Source organism: Engystomops pustulosus, unplaced genomic scaffold (assembly GCF_040894005.1).
Source record: "Engystomops pustulosus unplaced genomic scaffold, aEngPut4.maternal MAT_SCAFFOLD_470, whole genome shotgun sequence".
Taxonomy (NCBI): domain Eukaryota; kingdom Metazoa; phylum Chordata; class Amphibia; order Anura; family Leptodactylidae; genus Engystomops; species Engystomops pustulosus.
The window spans coordinates 2,905-22,762 of NW_027285348.1; the positions used below are offsets into that span (position 1 = coordinate 2,905).

A 19,858-nucleotide genomic window follows, 5' to 3' on the forward strand; every position below is an offset into this window, starting at 1 on the left:
GACAGTGGTACCTGGGACGCCATCGGACCCCTGGTTTTGGTGATCTGTTGGGGTCTCATCGCTGACCCTATCCCGTGAGTGGGGCCTGACCTGTGTTGTTGGGAAACCCCTTTAAGGCTTGTGAGTCAGAATGACTTGTGCGTGGCTGAGGATTGCGCTTTTTCCGTCCCTCATCCTTGTCCGGCCACGGTGCCACAACTTGTACTAAATCTGTTACATTTGTTTCTATATCCGACAGCTCCAGATTATACGGGAGAATATGACAATCCTCATGTAGAAGACCCTGGTACTACAACTCCATCCTCCGCCCTTCATCTACCTCACGGTCAGGAGCCCGAGCAGTCTCAGGATCCACGGATTACCTACCACGGAAGAGGCAAAATATTCACCTGCTTCCAATGCGGGAAACATTTCAAGACCACCATAAACTTTTCTGCCCACCTGAGCGTCCACAGACACCAGAAGCCATTTTCATGTTCAGAATGTGGAAAGTGTTTTACCCACAAGTCGGATCTTGTTAGACACCAGAGGATTCACACCGGGGTGAAGCCGTTTCTATGTACAGAATGCGGGAGATGTTTCACGGTAAAGTCGCATCTTGTTGACCATCAGAAGATTCACACAGGAGAGAAGCCGTATTCGTGTTCAGAGTGCGGAAAATGTTTTGCCAGGAGGTCGCACGTTGTTAGACATCAGAGAACTCACACGGGGGAGAAGCCATATACATGTGCAGAGTGTGGCAAAGGTTTCAGTATAAAATCTCATCTTGTTGGACATCAGAGAACCCACACGGGGGAGAAGCCATTTTCATGTCCAGATTGTGGGAAATGCTTTGCGTTGAAAGCGCAGCTGGTTGGACATCAGAGAACTCACACAGAGGAGAAGCCATATCCGTGTCCACATTGTGGCAAGTGTTTTACTCATAAATCGGCTCTTGTTAAGCATCAGAAAGTTCACAGTCCTGGAGCCTCCGATATGTTCAGACTGTAAAATAAATGCTCCATCAGATCTATGATATTCTTTTGTATCAAATGGAAATGAAAACTCTGAGGAATATTCATTTAATTGCTCCGTGTGTCTCCGGAGATCAGTGAAAGTAAACGTTTCCTTAAAGGGAACCTGTCATCAGAAATTGCCCTAGTAAGCCACTAGCAGCATGTAGTCAAGCAGCTGAGCAGCTTCTAGATGATGTTTCTTTCACGGTCCAGTGCGGTGACATCATCCAGTGGGATGTAAATTGGTTTTATGAAGTCAAGGAGGCGGAGAGTTTAACATTGAAGTCCAGCTTTTCCTAAATTAGAACGCCCCCTTCACTGCAGTTGATGGTCCTGCGTCCAGGGACTGATCAGACCTCTTGTACAGTACATGATGTCAATCACGTGGTAGGAAGTTTCGGAGGCAGGAGAGCTTGACTTCAGTGTTACACTCTCCGCCTCCCTGACTTTATATCTACTTTCAAAGTTGATTTTCTGGATGAAGTCACAACGCTGGGTCATGAGGGAAACATGGAAGACAGCTTACCGGTAGTGGTTTATTAGGCTAATTTCTGATGACAGGTTCCCTTTTACTTTGTAATGTACGAATAACCGACCTATATTACACTGGAGATCAGAATTAGAGAACAATGGATGATCACTTGATTTTTCTCCGTTGATCAGTAGGGAGCGCTCAGGACTTTGCTGTGATTTACTTCAGCCCCGGCTTTAGGACCTCGCGCGTCTCTCACACGGATCTGCTGGGATCTGCTCGGCTCTTCTTCCAGTCTCCTCCACAGTTCTGTGACAGTTGTGGTTTTTTTGGCCAATAACTTCATCACCAAAGATTTTTCAAAGGTTTTTTTATTGGGTTTAGATCAGGACTCGGGGCTGTGGCCATTTCATTGTTTGAATGTTTTCTGTTTCCAGCAACTGCTTTACCCTTTTTTCTGTGTGACTTGGGGCATTGTCCTCCATGAAAATTGGAGAAAGGAAAGAAGGAACCGTGTGTTGTTAAAGAAGTGTCACACTTGTATTCACTCTCCCATGCAGCTGTATGAGAGGTCCAGCTCCTGCTGCAGAAAACATTCCATAAATCATGACACTTCCTCCACCTCCTGTCACTGACTTCTTTACACTTTGGTTGATAAACTGGGGAAACTGAACCTAATTTGAAGCGTGACGGTAACGTTTATATTTTACCAAATTATTTTATGTGATTTCCCTCTTTAAAAATAAACAGAACGTTGCCGCCTTTGTGCTGCTCACCCTCTTATAACAATCATATTCTTTATTTATATAGCGCCATCAAATCCTTTTCTTTCCAAAGTTCTGGCATTTTATGTTCTGCAAGTGTTTTACAAAAACTTTCTCACCAGAGGTGAAGTGGGCGGAGACTTATGTCTGTCTGTCTATGCCCTCAAGCTGAGGTCAGTTAGCTTGCCCACCGACTCCATGATTCCTTGTGTTATTTAGCATTAAAGAGGACCTGTCACCAGATTTTGACCACCTTGAGTAACAATGCCTGCTGATAAAGGGTTACAGGTCCTCCCCACATTAGCTTTGCTGACTCATGTCTGGTGTTTATGTCTCATCTCTCTCTCAGGCTGGCAGTGAACCACGCCTCATTATTTTGACTGACTGCTCTGTGTCTCTTCAAATCCCTGCGCTTCTAATATTCAACTACAGACATATAAAGCTCTAGCTACAGATGGGAAATTTTGGGGTACATTTACTTACCCGTCCCTTGACGCCCCCGATCCGGAATGTCTGGTGAGGATTCGGAGATGCCGCAATTCACTTACAGCATGCGCCTGATTTCTTGAATGTGTTGTTTCCCTGCTGAGGTCCGCCTGAGTTCACCATCTTCTTCCTGGTGCATGTGAGTGCTGATCTTGCGACACAATTTGAATTTTAAATTCTGCGGTTCGTCCGAATCAGTCGGGTTGTCCGACGGCCACGCCCCCCGATTTGTGCCACATGAAAGCCGACGCACCAAAATCCCCAATTTTTTTTTACATAGTGCCTTGTGTTACATTCATGACATGTGAGCAGTGACATCACCGCAGGTCCTTTAGCCTTTTAATAATAGCAAACTGTACACCATGTATGTGATTACATGAAATCACAGCAGCCTCCATGGAGGATGAGGAGGAGTAGAAGTCCATGGAGGCTGCTGTGACATCATGGGGTCAGATACATACATGGGGTAAAGTTTTCTATTGTTAAGAGGCCAAAGAACCTGAGATGATGTCACTCTGGTCACATGACATGAACTGTCGCCAGTAAGGAGACATAAGGCATGGGGAGGATTAGATGGGAGGGGCCAGATGAGCAGGACACGCCCCCACTGATGTCAGGTAATATAAGATAAAAGGTGATTTATGTGGATGTAAGTGAAACAATTTTTAGCTAAAAGAAGGTGTATAAGAACCTGTCATTGGCTGGACATGTGCAAATGTGCTGACAGGTTCCCTTTAAATCCATTTAGTTTTCCACAAGTAAATTCACTGCACAGTGAACATACAGGATGCAAATGGCGACATGTAAAAAATCATGAGTAAACCAGTTACAGCTCGTGCAATCACTAAGGGTTAATAGCTTATCTGCACAGAGCTGATACTGCTGATGACAAGGTGAGAGAAGGGCTGCAGCATGAGGTGCAGAGAGACAGAGAAAGTTCTGTAGAATCAAAGGCTGGGATGGAGGAACGAATAGGGAACAGGGGAGATCTTGCACCTCACTATTTTGTGCAGGAGACTTCTGTATCCACTGTTCTGAACATTTCCAGCTCTCCTACATACTCAGCTCTATCACATGACCACCTCCGCTGTGAGCAGGAAGCAGCAGCCCCTCCCATTCCAGCAAACTACCAACTCACAAAACAAACTACCCACTCACAGGGCTTGTCAGCACTAATGATGGGAATTCCGGCTCTTATCAGTGAGCTGGCTTAGTAAGCTCCGCTCAGTAAGATGAGCCGGCTCTTCTGGCTCCTGAACGGCTCCCTATTATACACTTAATAGGGAGCCGTTCAGGAGCCAGAAGAGCCAGCTCTTCTTACTGAGCGGAGCCTAATGAGCCAGTGCACCCCACCTTTATCGAGTTAAAAGGGGGATTGGTGAGCTGTTTAGCGACAGAGTTTAGTGAGCCATCAGCTCACTTAGGGAAGCCGGCTCACGTCTTTCACACAAATGAGCCGGCTCTTTGTGCTGGCTTGAACGACCAATCACTACTCAGCACAGGCAGATGAAGCAACTCCTGCTGGTGATGGGAATTCCGACTCTTCTTAGTGAGCTGGCTTATTAGGCTCCACACACTAAGAAGAGCCGGCTCTTCTGGATCCTGAACAGCTCCCTGTGAAATATGTAATAGGGAGCAGTAGGCCAGTCAGTCTCCCCCCACCACTCCACTTTTAACCCGATTGCATCGGGATTTACGGGGTGTGGTGAGACGGTTTGGGGCGGGATTAGGTGAGCCATCGTCTCTTAGAGCCGGCTGGTTCACGAACAAAACATCACTAACTCCTGCAGCAATTAGGTAATCTGAGGGGAATAGCAAAGAACCTGCTGTATTTACAGTACAGACCAAAAGTTGGAACACACATTCTCATTCAAAAAGTTTTCTGTTTTTTCGTGACTATAAAAATTGTAGATTCACACTGAAAACTCTGAATTAACACAAGTGGAATGATATACTTCTAGTGGAAATATGACTTATATTCTAGGACCTTGTGATGTGGTCACTGCTCTGCACAGTCTAGGCTTCTCTTGATGTGATACAAGAGGTAGTCACCTGGAGAGATGCAAGAGGTAGTCACCTGGAGAGATGCAAGAGGTAGTCACCTGGAGAGATGCAAGAGGTAGTCACCTGGAGAGATGCAAGAGGTAGTCACCTGGAGAGATGCAAGAGGTAGTCACCTGGAGAGATGCAAGAGGTAGTCACCTGGAGAGATGCAAGAGGTAGTCACCTGGAGAGATGCAAGAGGTAGTCACCTGGAGAGATACAAGAGGTAGTCACCTGAAATGGTCTCCCACAATCTAGAAGAAGTTCCCAGAGATGCTCAGCACTTTGTTGGCCCTTTTGCCTTCACCCTGTGGACCAGCTCACACCCAAGCCATCTGGATTGGCTTCAGGTCTGGTGACTGGAGGCTGGGTCATCTGTCGTAGCCCCCCATGACTCTCCTACGTGGACACATAGACCTTACACAGCCTGGAGGTGTTTGGGGTCATTGTCCTGTAGGAAAATAAATGATGGTCCAATTAAACACAAACCGGATGGAATAGCAGCCGCTGCCAGATGCTGTGATAACCCTGCTGGTTCAGTATAACCCCCAACAGTGTCACCAGCACAGCCCCCCACACCATGACTCCCAACAGTGTCACCAGCACCCCCCCCACACCATGACTCCCAACAGTGTCACCAGCACAGCCCCCCACACCATGACTCCCAACAGTGTCACCAGCACAGCCCCCCACACCATGACTCCCAACAGTGTCACCAGCACAGCCCCCCACACCATGACTCCCAACAGTGTCACCAGCACCGCCCCCCACACCATCACACCCAACAGTGTCACCAGCACAGCCCCCCACACCATCACACCCAACAGTGTCACCAGCACAGCCCCCCCACACCATCACACCCAACAGTCTCACCAGCACAGCCCCCCACACCATCACACCCAACAGTGTCACCACGCACAGCGCATTATACACGGACAATGCACTTACATGCACCAGGAAGAAGAAGGTGAACCCCGGGGACCTGAGCAGGGAAGTGACACATGCAGGATATCAGGCGCAGGATCTTAGTGACTCCCGCACAGCGCATTTTACACGGACAATGCACTTACATGCACCAGGAAGAAGAAGGTGAACTCCGAGGACCTGAACGGGGGAAACGACACATGCAGGATACCGCACAGCGCATTATTGGACTTCTGTGAACTCCGCGGACCGGGTAAATAAATGTGCCCCATTTGTGATTTGTATAAGGGCAAAACTATGGGGGATATTTATCAGGACCTAGCATTTGCGATTATTTCAGGGCCTCTGCGCCACTGGCGGTGCGCAGAGGCCCTGAAATAATCGCAAATGCTAGCTTATTGCTAGCTTTTGCGATTATTTTTCACTATCCGCCACCTTCACGCCAGTGGGGCGTGAAGGGGCGTGAAGGGGGGCGCGGCCGGCCGAGCGGGGGGCGCGGTCGGACTGGAGTGGGCCGGCGCGGGGCGTTACTGTCCCCGCGCCTGCGCACTGGCTGCTGTCGGCGACTTTTCATACGTGAAAAGTCGCCGGTTGCGTTTTTCGCCGGTTGCGTTTTTTTCTACGCCAGGCCCTGCCTGGCGTAGGAAAAACGCTGCGCAGCTGGCAGCCCGATACATGAAGAGGCAGAAGCCTCATCATGAATCGGGCTGCGAATTTGCTGCGGCGGGGCTATCATACGCTGGCGCTCGTGCGTATGATAAATATCCCCCTATGTCTTTATCATGAGAATCTATCCCTCTCTTGATACATCCCATAATTATATTTGCTTTAGCAGCAGCCGCCTGTACCACCAATACCCCCAAGTCCTTTTCAGCTCCAGTTTTACCAAGTAATTGACCGTTTAGAACATAATTATACTTTTTGTTTCCATGGCCCAAGTGCATAACTTTACATTTATCTACATTAAACCTCATCAACCATTTCTCTGCCCATCCCTCAAGCTTCCACAAATCCCTCTGTAATGCTAAACTATCGACCTCAGTATTTATTACTTTACACAGCTTAGTATCATCTGCAAATATTGAAACTTGACTGTGTAAACCCACTACAAGGTCATTAATAAAAATATTAAAAAGAAGTGGCCCCAATACTGACCCCTGTGGCCTTCACTGGTAACATCAACCCAATCTGAGAATGTGCCATTAATGACCACCCTCTGTTTTCTATCACTAAGCCAATTACTTACCCAAATACACAGATTTTCCCCTATTCCCAGCAGTCTCATTTTATATACCAACCTTTTATGTGGCACGGGGTCAAATGCCTTTGAGAAGTCCAGATATACAACATCCACAGCGTCCCCCAGATCCAGTCTTGAACTTACCTCCTCGTAGAAACCAATCAGATTAGTCTGACAGGACCGATCCCTCATAATCCCGATGCTGACGCTGGGTTATAAGGTTGTGCACAGTGAGATACTCCAGGATAGCATCTCTAACAAACCCCTCAAATATTTTCCCCACCACAGCAGTTAGACTTACGGGTCTGTAGTTTCCAGGATCGCTATTTGATCCTTTTTTGTATATTGGTACCACATTTGCTATGAGCCATTCCTGTGGAACATAACCAGTCCTCAGGGAATCTTCAAATATTAAAAATAACGGTCTGTCTATCACCGTACATAATTCATGCAGAACCCGGGGGTGTATGCCATCTGGCCCAGGTGATTTATCTATCTTAGTGGTTGCGAGGCGGCGCCGTACCTCTTCCTGGGTTAAACTGTTGACATTCCAAAAAGAATTTACATTATTCCTCATTGTGTCTCCACCAGGGGATTTTCCTGGGTAAAGACAGTTGAGAAGGCGACATTCAGTAGATTGGCCCTTTCCTCATCTCCTTCCACCATGACCCCCATGTTATTTCTAAGGGGACCCACACTCTCTGTTTTTAGTTTCTTATCATTTATATACTTGAAAAATAATTTGGGATTATTTTTGCTCTCCCTGGCAATATTTCTCTCAGTCTCTATTTTTGCGGCCTTTATCTGCTTTTTACAGGATTTATTTTTCTCTCTATAATCCTGTAATGCCTCATCACTACCTTCACGTTTTAGCACCTTAAACGCTTTATCTTTCTCGCTTATTGCTTTCCTTACAAGACTAGTTAGCCACATAGGGTTTTTCTTCTTCCTCTTATGCTTTTTCCCATAAGGTTTGTGTTTTTCACTCTTTTAGAATATATGAGAAATAGTCCCAGTTTATGACTATAAGGTCCTCCCAGTATATATATGGTGTGTCTATACTGCCTGCATGTGTATATATAGAATGTACATAATATATATGTAATAATGTGTATATGTACTATGTTTAAGATGTCCATATACTGTATGTAGAAGTGCAGAAATGTGTGCACATGAGTGTATACATATGTACAAGGATGCAGGGAGCCCCATTCAGACGTTTGCTGTGGGGTCCAGCCTCTCCTAATTACATCACAGACATAAATAGTCATCATCTATCCCTGGAGGAAATATTCCCTATTGGAAACCTCCATAAAGTAAATGAGATGTCGCTGGGGGATGTAGAAATATCTCAGGGCAGAATATTTCTTGAGGAATAGAAATTGTGAAGAGTAAAACAGAAAGCGCTTGTGAACCTTTGTAGGTCATAAAAGTCCATGCAGAAAATGTATTTAAAAATTCCACATCCCATGTTATCAATGTATAAAAAAAGTGAACAATTACAAGTGATGGCGCATCAATGCGAGCTGTGGTAGGAAGCTTAGCCGTGTCTATCGGCACAGTGTCCAGCGCATGGAGGAGATACCAGGAGTCAACACAAGGAAATGTGGAGGGGCTGCAGGAGCACAACAACCCAGCAGAAGGACCTCTCCCTCCTCCTCTGTGCAGGGCTGGCCAGGAGGAGCACTGCCAGAGCTTTACAGAATGACCTCCAGCAGCCACCGATAATCTTGTGTCTCCATGAGAAAGTGGCCGACGTCTACAAGTCGCTGCGGTGCTCAGAGCCCAACACCAGCAGGACGATTGCCATGTGCTAGAGAACCCCATTATTGGCAGATTCTGCATTGGTGGATGAGGATGATGTGATACCTGGAGACATCATGAAGAAATTATTGCTACGTGCAACATCAACCAGCATGACCGGTCAGGCAGGACTCCTAGGAGGACGTCACATCCCTCCATGTGGTAGCCAGAGGAACCCCCTGCCATTAGGTACAGGGATGGGAGACTATATCCAGGTGCATTACCAAGGGACCATATATCCCTTGGTCCCTTCTGATGCAGACACTGGTGATGTAGACATTGAAGAATGGACTGGCTTGCCTGTTCCCCAGACTTGAATGCCATCAAGCACCTCCAGGTGTTCCATCCACCAAAGCCATGATGCATTACAGACTGTCAAGGAATATCTAACTGATGTTTTAATCCAGGGAGGAGTTACCTCAGGATAACCTATGCCTTATCATCAGGAGCATGCCCAGGTATTGTAGGAAGGTCATACAGGCACGTGGAGGTCATACACAATACTGAGCCTCATCAGGATCATGCCCAGGTGCTGTAGGGAGGTCATACAGGCACATGGAGGTCACACACAATACTGAGCCTCATCAGGAGCATGCCCAGGTGTTGTAGGGAGGTCATACAGGCACGTGGAGGCCACACACAATACTGAGCCTCATCAGGATCATGCCCAGGTGTTGTAGGGAGGTCATACAAGCACGTGGAGGCCACACACAATACTGAGCCTCATCAGGAGCATGCCCAGGTGTTGTAGGGAGGTCATACAGGCATGTGGAGGCCACACACAATACTGACCTCATCAGGAGCATGCCCAGGTGTTGTAGGGAGGTCATACTAGCACGTGGAGGCGACACACACTACTGAGCCTCATCAAGAGCATGCCGAGGTGTTGTAGGGAGGTCATACAGGCACGTGGAGGCCACACACACTACTGAGCCTCATCAAGAGCATGCCGAGGTGTTGTAGGGAGGTCATACAGGCACGTGGAGGCCACACACAATACTGAGCCTCATCAGGAGCATGCCGAGGTGTTGTAGGGAGGTCATACAGGCACGTGGAGGCCACACACAATACTGAGCCTCATCAGGAGCATGCCGAGGTGTTGTAGGGAGGTCATACAGGCACGTGGAGGCCACACACAATACTGAGCCTCATCAGGAGCATGCCCAGGTGTTGTAGGGAGGTCATACAGGCACGTGGAGGCCACACACAATACTGAGCCTCATCAGGATCATGCTGAGGTGTTGTAGGGAGGTCATACAGGCACGTGGAGGCCACACACAATACTGAGCCTCATCAGGAGCATGCCAAGGTGTTATAGGGAGGTCATACAGACACGTGGAGGTCACACACCACTGAGCTCATCAGGAGCATGCCGAGGTGTTGTAGGGGGGTCATACAGGCACGTGGCGGCCACACACACTACTGAGCCTCATCAGGAGCATGCCCAGGTGTTGTAGGAAGGTCATACAGAAAGGTGGAGGCCACACACAATACTGAGCCTCATCAGGAGCATGCCCAGGTGTTGTAGGGAGGTCATACAGGCACGTGGAGGTCACACACCACTGAGCTCATCAGGAGCCTTGGTGTTGGAAAAAGGTCATCTAGTTACTTGGAGGCCTCACACAATACTGAATTTCCACTGAAGTCAGATCATCCTGAATTTTTCATTTTTATGGGATATTAATTTGGATTTTCATTTATCATTCTTCTTTTATTGTTGTCAACATTATGTAATAGCATCGAGAACAAATCCAACTATGTAATACTTCCAAGGAAAGACGAAGATAGCCGGAGCACGTGTATATAAAATCCAAAATCACTTTATTGAATATCCATTTGAAAAGCACACGGCTTGTGCATGAACGGTGCAGGTTATAAAGGCATGGAGGCTCCGTAGCGAGCTGAAACGCGTAGGTTTTTTGCCTTTATAACCTGCACCGTTCATGCACAAGCCGTGTGCTTTTCAAATGGATATTTAATAAAGTGATTTTGGATTTTACATACACGTGCTCCGGCTATATTCGTCTTTCCTGGGATTTGCTCTACATGCCAGAGGCCGTTGCAGCACCAGCCCCTATATTTTGTTGGAGCAGTGCGCTGCTATTGGCCATCGGAAGTCACAGAGTGTCGGATTTACTGTGCAATACAGCACAGGATGAATATGCCAAAGGTCATGTACAAGATGGCACAGGAGTTTACACTTTTAGACTGGATTTTGTATAACAGTTCACAAACCCCCAATTAAACTGCAACATATAAAATACAATTCCCTCTTTTGACCTCTGTGTCTCCCACGCGGCTCTCAGACTCTGACAGTACATGGTCCCATCAGGCTGGGTGGTGACGTACCATATACAGGATAAGCAGCCCGGCCGGTATATGGCCACTGACCGCTCTGCCACGGATTGGCTGAGGTTGTCACACGTTGGCCAAAGCACAAAAGAAACTGGGAGGCGGAGCAGAAGTGGACCGGTGGCTCCAGTACCACTCACTACAGACTGACTGTTTAGAAGGGGCTGCATTAGGGACATGGGGTTTGAATATCTCAGGTCCTGCCTCCTGCTTCTGACTTTTCAGTGTGAGGAGCCGTTGTGTGTCAGGGTTCGTGCGCTCTAGGGAGTGGAGAGAGAGAGAGCAGGGGCAGCGCCACGGAGAGGGGCACAAGTGTGCCCGCGATCTGTGACATGGATCATGGGGGCACCCGTGACATTTTGTTTTGGGAACCTGTGCTACAAATTTTTCTAGGGACTGCAGACAAGCACCGTTACCCTGCTGAACTTCTCATTGAACCACGGATGGACCACGGATGGACTCGCTAGCAAAAGACTGCGGACTATCTGGCGCGCAACTTTTATTGTGTTTCTGGCCGTATTTGGGAGTCAAAAGTGTTAAAATATTTAATTCTTACTTAAATAATTGCACAAAAAAACGAAACAAAAAAAATAATAAAATGTTCACTCCCGGAGCTCGACTTTTAAAAAGTTATCCTCAACGCAGACATGAAAATTTCCCGTGTGGCTTCTCTGGTGAACAATGAGATAGGATTTCCTGGTAAAACATTTCCCACACTCTAAACACGGAAACGGCTTCTGTCCTGTGTGAGTTCTCCGATGGCTCACCAGATCCGACTTGTGTCTGAAGCATTTCTCACATTCCGGGCAGGAAAATGGTCTCTCCCCCGTGTGAATTCTCCGGTGCTCAATGAGATGCCATTTCCTTGTGAAGAACTTGCCGCACTCTGAACATGGAAACGTCTTCCCTGCGACGTGCGTCTTCTGGTGTTTGGCGAGGTACGCCTTCTGGTTAAAGCATTTCCCACATTCTGTGCATGAAAACGGCGCCTCCCCGGTGTGAGTGATCTGATGGACAATGAGATGCTTCTTCCTAGTGAAACATTTCCCACACTCGGAGCAGGAGAACGGCTTCTTCCCGGAGTGAGTTCTCTGATGTTCGGTCAGAGTCGCTTTCATGGTGAAACATTTCCCACATTCGGAACAAGAAAACGGCTTCTCCCCCGTGTGAGTTCTCTGATGTTTGTAAAGATGCGACTTCTGGGTAAAACATTTCCCACATTCCGAACATGGAAACGGCTTCTCCCCCGTGTGGATCCTGAGATGTTTTACCAGACTTGATTTTTGGATAAAGCGTTTGTCGCATTCAGAACATGAGAACGGCTTCTCCCCCGTGTGAGATCTCTGATGGACCAGAAGATCCGACTTCTGGCAAAAACATTTCTCACATTCCGGGCAGGAGAACGGCCGCTCCCCTTTGTGTCGTCTTTGATGCTTAAAAAGTTGTGATTTCTGGCGGAAAGATTTGCCACATTCCGGACATGGGAACGGATTCTCGTGAATTATTTGGTGCTTAAAAAGATTCGTTTTTCTCTTAAAACATTTTCCACATTTGGCGCAGGGGAATATTTTGCCCCCTTTGTCTCCGGGATGTCGTTTCTTAGATGAAGGGGTTTCATGATTAGTGGGATCAGTACAAAGATCTGCGCTGGGACAGATGGAGGAGACACCGCTGGTCAGACGTGTAACTTCATGATCCGGACATAACAGCAGCTGACCCCCGATGCCGGCGCACACATCTGTTGGTACAGAAATTGACTTTACTTACTGGGCCGAACCTTCCAACAAGACAATGACCCTAAGCACCAGCTAATAACACAGCAGAGGCTCCAGAACATCTCTGACCATTCCTGACCCAGAGCCAGGACCTAAACCCAATGGAGAATCTCTGGAGAGACTGGAGAATGTCTCCACCAACGTCACCATCCAACCTGAGGGACCTGGAGAGGATCTGCAAGGAAGAGGCAGAGGATCCCCAAATCCAGGGGGGAGGAACTTGTAACATCTTCCCAAGAAGACTCCGGCTGCACCAGCTCCAAAGCTTCTACATTACTGGGGGGGGGGGGGGCAGAGGGCACATTACTGGGGGGGAGCAGAGGGCACATTACTGGGGGGGGGCAGAGGGCACATTACTGGGGGGGGGGGCAGAGGGCACATTACTGGGGGGGGGGGCAGAGGGCACATTAGTGGGGGGGCGGCAGAGGGCACATTAGTGGGGGGGCGGCAGAGGGCACATTAGTGGGGGGGGCGGCAGAGGGCACATTAGTGGGGGGGGCGGCAGAGGGCACATTAGTGGGGGGGGCGGCAGAGGGCACATTAGTGGGGGGGCGGCAGAGGGCACATTAGTGGGGGGGCGGCAGAGGCCCATTAGTGGGGGGGTGGCAGAGGCCCATTAGTGGGGGGGTGGCAGAGGGCACATTAGTGGGGGGGGGTGGCAGAGGGCACATTAGTGGGGGGGGGTGGCAGAGGGCACATTAGTGGGGGGGTGGCAGAGGGCACATTAGTGGGGGGGGGTGGCAGAGGGCACATTAGTGGGGGGGTGGCAGAGAGCACATTAGAGGGGGGTGGCAGAGGGCACATTAGTGGGGGGGTGGCAGAGGGCACATTAGTGGGGGGGTGGCAGAGGGCACATTAGTGGGGGGGTGGCAGAGGGCACATTAATGGGGGGGCAGAGGGCACATTAGTGGGGGGGTGGCAGAGGGCACATTACGGGGGGGGTGGCAGAGGGCACATTACGGGGGGGGGGGTGGCAGAGGGCACATTACTGGGGGGGAGCAGAGGGCACATTACTGGGGGGGAGCAGAGGGCACATTACTGGGGGGGAGCAGAGGGCACATTACTGGGGGGGGGCAGAGGGCACATTAGTGGGGGGGTGGCAGAGGGCACATTAGTGGGGGGGTGGCAGAGGGCACATTAATGGGGGGGCAGAGGGCACATTAGTGGGGGGGTGGCAGAGGGCACATTACTGGGGGGGAGCAGAGGGCACATTATTGGGGGGGGCAGAGGGCACATTACTGGGGGGGGGGGGCAGAGGGCACATTAATGAGCTAAAGAAATAACTTATTGATGTCACTAATCGGCTGCAATGAGACAAAAATGAGAAATGTGAAGGGGTCTGAATACTTTCCGTTTCCGCTGTAAGTGCAGAAGATGAAATACTGGAAGTTTATAAACTTGGTTCACATATTTTCTGGAAATATTAGCATTTTACAATAAATAAATGATCTTTGGCTTTTAGGAGATGATGGGTCCAGGGCAGGAGGATATGTATGATGGTCACTTACCTGAGCGCAGGTCCTGGCTCCCACCTACATATGACGACTCTTCTTCATCCTTTATGTCAGACACCTGAACGACCTAATGCCCCACAGATAACGGACCATCAGCAAGAGAGATGAGAGGGAACTACTACACCCAGCATCTCCCATCTACCTGATAATCCTGTAGGAAATCCTGCAGATGCCATGGGCTGCCAGAGGATTCTGGGAGATTTCTCTCACCTGTAGAATGACACATGGAAAAGAAAACAATGTATCGAGGAAAATCCTAAAAAGACAACGCCCAATAATAATAACAGGTGACATAGGAGGATATCCTACAGCCAAAAGAAATGGCGCATAACCGGAAGCTGATGCAGGAGTAAATTATTGCATAGTTTAAGGATTGACCGTCATTTCTGATGATTTTTGATATTGTGTGCGGGGGGGGGGGGGACGGGGGCGGATTGTGAACATTTTTCTAATTTACTTCATAAGGAAATTCTCCTGAGTTTGTAAAGAAACTACAATGTGCCCCTTAGTTACAATGTTATTTCTCTGTTGCTCGGGTAAATCTGTCCACAGGATTGAATATAGATCTCCCTCTCCTGTTTGTTACACAGCTGTGAGTGTTAACCCTTCCTGCTCCCTCTTTGGCTGTAGTATGCTATGAGCAGTATATTCAAACATCAATCTGAACGTTAATCCTCCCTTCTCAGAGCTGTGTAACCAACCACAGGGAGATTAGCTGTGAGCTCCTGCAGCCTCCATAGACACACGCTGTGCAGGCTGCAATACACATCTATATGGGAGGGAGGAGCTGGATTATTTTTTTTTTACAAGTTAAGCAGAATTTGTTAATGAAATATATTAGAGAAATGTTCACCACACCCCCCCCCCCACGATATAAAAATCTCAGAACATGGTCACGCGTTAAGCCTCGAAAATTGCGAAATCTTTATCACAAGCCGCCCTTCCCATAAGGACAAACTCTTTGCAGTACAGGCAGTGCCCGAGACGTACAAGATGGGGTCCATAGGGTTGTTCTAAGTTGAATTTAAGTCTAAACTGTATATTTTATAATTGCAGATCCAGGCAAAAAAAAATTTTGCCCAGTGAGTTACAAAATTTTTTGCTGTGATTGGCCCGAGGATTATCCATAAAACTTCATAACAGCGGATAATTGGAGTCTGGGACTTCACCAGCGGTCACAGGGGCAGAGGGGTCCGTCTGTAACTAGGGGTCGTCTGTAAGTCGGGTGTCTTTAAGTAGGGGACCGCCTGTACTAGTTTTTAAATTATCTAAAACCTTGTGGAAAAAAATACAAACTTTCTTGATAAAAACTTAAGGTAAATCTATAGAAAGGCCACAATTCCAGGTAATAATCTGCCAGTAACGGCTTCTCCTCTGTGGTCCCCACTCACCAGAGCCGAAATCTGTAGGAATCTCCTCCCAATCACAGCGCTGGGATACACCGGGACACCCCACATCTTCTCTTACAGCTTCATCTTTTATGTGACTTGTGACCTGGAACCAGAAATGACACGGCTGGGAGGCTACAACTAATAAAGGAGGGAGAGAAGACTCCGATCCCGTGAGCTCTATCCCAGGCGATGGGTCACAGCGCTCCATGTGGGGAAAACCTAAATCTAAGGGGAAGTCCCAGAATATTGGCCCTGGAGATCGGTGTAGTCGCACCTTTGTGTGTGTTGTTATACTCCTGCTCTGCAGCTCTTGTAAGGGCTCTGGGCGGGTCCTTCAGCCTGAAGTGCTCTCTGCTCTGTGATGCCCCGCGGCCGGTCCGCTGCTAGGAGAAGGAGCGTTATCACAATTTTGGTTGGATACTTACAGCGATCACTCAGCAGAAGGGAGAGGCTGTGAAACTTCATCGCAAGGAGCAGAAAGCTCTTCAGGCTGAAAGACGCACCCAGCTGCAAACCTGGATTAAAAATTCACTTTACACAGTCCTGCTGCTACTAACTACACATAAAGGCATAGTTACCCATCTCTCAGAGGCCTATACCTAGCAGCATCTGCAGTTTATCATGGTCCTGATGGATTCCCTATAGGAGCACATGGCAGAGAGGCAGCCATGACCTATGTCCTTATAGGTTCTGTACGTCATTAATGACTAGTAGCGCCACTTCTTTGGGTTTTGGGCGATTTTGCTTTCCTGAAGCTGATTTTATCCTATTATGTCTGGTCCCTGTTGCTCTAATCTGTAGGACTGCAGAGGAGTTTAGTTGTGGGGTTGATCGACCCCCCATGTCTTTATCATAGATGGATATGTATGTGGACTTATAATAGTGTAATTGTAGATAGATAGATAGATAGGAGATAGATAGATAGATAGATAGATAGATAGATAGATAGATAGATAGATAGGAGATAGATAGATAGGAGATAGATAGATAGATAGATAGATAGATAGATAGATAGGAGATAGATAGATAGGAGATAGATAGATAGATAGGAGATAGACAGATACACACACACGTATCATCCTGCAGCATCCATGTACCTGACGGTCAAGGGCGACGTCCTCCGGACGATCCATGGAATATGGAGGACTGGGACGTCTGTCTGATGTTCCTTCCTTACTGGATACAGCTGTAGGATGCACAGCACTGAGTACAAGGTTTATACGGCATCTAGGACTCAAGTTCTTAGTGATCCAGGTGGTGGCCAAACCGAGTCACTGCAGCTTAAAGGGGTCGTCCACTTTCAGCAAATAATTGATATGGTTTGCGTAAGGAAAAGTTATTGAATTTTCCAATATACTTTGTGTATCCATTCCTCACTGTTTTCTAGATCTCTGCTTGCTGTCACTCTATAGAAAGCTTCTTGTACTTCCAGTGTACAGGATCTGTCCATGTGACGTGATGGAGGTGCACGAGCTATAAGTATCACACATCTCCTATCACTCTCAGTGATAACGGCTCGTGCACCCGTGTGACATCACATGACCAGGGACCAGGCTTTCCTCAGAAGGACAGCAAGCAGAGATCTAGAGGAACTGATACAGAAAGTATATAGGAAACTTGTAGTAGGTGTGTATAGGAGGTGCATATACTGAATGTATACGTCTATAAATGTAGATGTGAGTGTATATATGTGTCTATGGGTGTAAGAGTATAAATGAGGGTCAGAAGTCTGCTCTGGGACCCCAGCCTCTCCTAGTTCCACCCGATGGATATACTACCAGTATACGGGCCTTTATAACATGCTATTATAGAGAAGAAGCGTCTCCTCTTACCTGGTGATGTGAGGGGCCGGGGGTCCTCCAGCATGAGGTCCTGGTACTGGTCCTTGTGCTCCTCTATGTAGTCCCACTCCTCCAGGGAGAAATAGACGGAGACGTCCTGACACCTCACAGGGACCTGAGACAGATATAATATAATAACCCAGTGCTCCTGTGGCTGATCACATCTTTTCCTGTGGCTTCTATATTATAGGTTTGGCAAAATGATAAAACTTACATTTTAAAGTTCCTGATGTTTATTTAAACCAAAATGTTACATGACAAAAGAAATAGTATAAGCCCGGCTGGAGAGACGTCCAATGATATCAGTGCCACACAGCCTGGTCCCTGCCTGACACGGCGCTCGCTCCTTGCTGGGCAGTTTAACTCTTTACCTGCCTCGATCGAGTACAAACGCAGCAGCTAAGGAGAGAGAGGGAACAGGGTACCCAGCGCGATCGGGGGTCTGACATGTATGGAGGCGCGATACATAGCAGTGCAGAAGTGATACAATGTAATGTATAAGGGATCTCCCGTGTACGTCTCCAAGTGCAACACTACAAAAAAGGTAAATAAAGTAAAAAAAAAAATAATAAAATGTGAGTTCTAGCTCTAAGAATACGCGACACAAAAAGGAGTAAACCTGCACATGTTATATGTCCTTATCCGTACTAACCTAGAGAATAATTATATCAGGTTTATTATACTGCACTATTATACGGTGACCTGCGTAAATGTTCAATTTAAAAACAAGCCCTTACATGCCCATGTCAGATAAAAAAAGTTATATCTTTTGGAATTTGAGCAGGAAAAAAAAAAAACGTAAAAAAGGGGTTAATAAGGGTCCAATACTTGTTGAGTAGCAAAAACAGCAAAAAGCACTTGTAGAGAGGATTCTGATAACAGCAACATCCCGAGACCTCCCTCCCGGCAACCCCCGAGACCTCCCTCCCGGCAACCCCCGAGACCTCCCTCCCGGCAACCCCCGAGACCTCCCTCCCGGCAACCCCCGAGACCTCCCTCCCGGCAACCCCCGAGACCTCCCTCCCGGCAACCCCCGAGACCTCCCTCACGCCACCCCCCGAGACCTCCCTCCCGGCACCCCTCACCTCTCCAGTCAGCAGCTCGCGGATCTGGTCGGCGGCCTCCAGGATCTCCTGATAGCAGATTTCCTCATGTATCCGGGACCCAATATGATGCTGGTTCCTTCCCCGTCCTGCCGCCTCCTCTGGGATCTTCTTCACTACTGTGTAATCCTGTGTATGGGGAGAAACACTGAGGTCACGTTATACATCCCCCTCATCTCCACAGCCATGACCCCAGGACCTCTCACCTCTCCAGTTATCAGGCAGATGACCTCCAGGGCGAGGTGTAAGATCCTCTCCGCCATCTCTTTCCTCTCCTCGTCCATTCTTAAAACATGATTCTTATTCTCTTACCTAACGAACCCGGGATGGAAGGAAAAGCAAGTATAAGGGTCTGTGCACAATGCGACTTCTCATATACATTAGGGGTAACCGTCACTTCAGATGATTTCTTATTATGTGTGTAGGGGGGGGGGGGGGCTTAGAAAGTTACTTCTACCTTTATATGACAAATGTGTCTACAGGACAATGGGAAAACCCCACAAGTCAGTCCATTTACTTCTCCATCACACCATCCCCCTCTCCGCCTGCTCAATGCACATGACAGGAAGTGTAAAGGAGACAGACACAGGCACGCTGCTGCAGCTTCTCCCCCTTCCCTGGGACTCACTACACGCTGCTGGCAGGGAGCCAGGTAATGTGAAACAAAGGGTTATAAAGCACTGAAATTAATCAGAATGGCATAGACTACAGGAACCTGTGAAGGTACAGCATAGAGTGGCTCTGGTAAAGCCTCCCAGAGCCCATATGGCTCATTAGCATAAGCTGATTTTTAGAAGGACGGAGGCCGTGGATAATAATATAAGAGGATCCCACAGTCCCGGTGCCTGGATCTAGGAGTAATGTCCCGGGATTATCAGGATGGACTGTGATGGAGATTTCCTTTCATATAATACACTGCGATACTTATTACAGCTAGAAGCATATTCTGAGATCCTGACTATGGGGTCATTATAACAGCACAATCAGGTTTTACAAAGTGATCTCCAATCAGGTGTCACAGCAGAGTGTCAGCCGTGTATGAGAATGGCTCCGCTTGTAAGTACAGACGCTCCCCTACTTAAGGACACCCAACTTACAGACAACCCCTAGTTACAGATGGACCCGTCTGCCCCCTGTGACCTCTCTGGCCCCTGT

The 19,858-nt window shown here is 48.0% G+C and overlaps 2 protein-coding genes across 4 annotated transcripts in view; one reads left to right on the forward strand and one right to left on the reverse strand.

The window, feature by feature from the left end:
* Positions 1–238: 238 nt before the first annotated feature.
* On the forward strand, positions 239–1,012 carry LOC140111473 (uncharacterized; the record flags this gene model as incomplete). Its single annotated transcript, XM_072132385.1, has 1 exon — positions 239–1,012. A coding segment is annotated over one exon (752 nt), but the record flags the coding sequence as incomplete, so codon positions are not given.
* Positions 1,013–10,751: 9,739 nt separating this feature from the next.
* Positions 10,752–19,858, reverse strand: part of LOC140111474 (uncharacterized) — an 11,624-nt gene continuing 2,517 nt past the window's right edge. For all 3 annotated transcript variants that reach the window (XM_072132387.1, XM_072132386.1, XM_072132388.1), the window contains 8 exons: positions 18,910–19,015; positions 18,686–18,832; positions 17,592–17,715; positions 16,857–16,945; positions 15,760–15,862; positions 14,511–14,578; positions 14,363–14,435; positions 10,752–12,817 (listed from right to left, as the gene is read on the reverse strand). In XM_072132387.1, the coding sequence (XP_071988488.1) occupies positions 11,682–12,817; positions 14,363–14,435; positions 14,511–14,578; positions 15,760–15,862; positions 16,857–16,945; positions 17,592–17,715; positions 18,686–18,832; positions 18,910–18,987 (1,818 nt within the window). In that variant the 5' untranslated portion in view covers positions 18,988–19,015 and the 3' untranslated portion in view covers positions 10,752–11,681. The remainder of the gene's footprint in view (positions 12,818–14,362; positions 14,436–14,510; positions 14,579–15,759; positions 15,863–16,856; positions 16,946–17,591; positions 17,716–18,685; positions 18,833–18,909; positions 19,016–19,858) is intronic.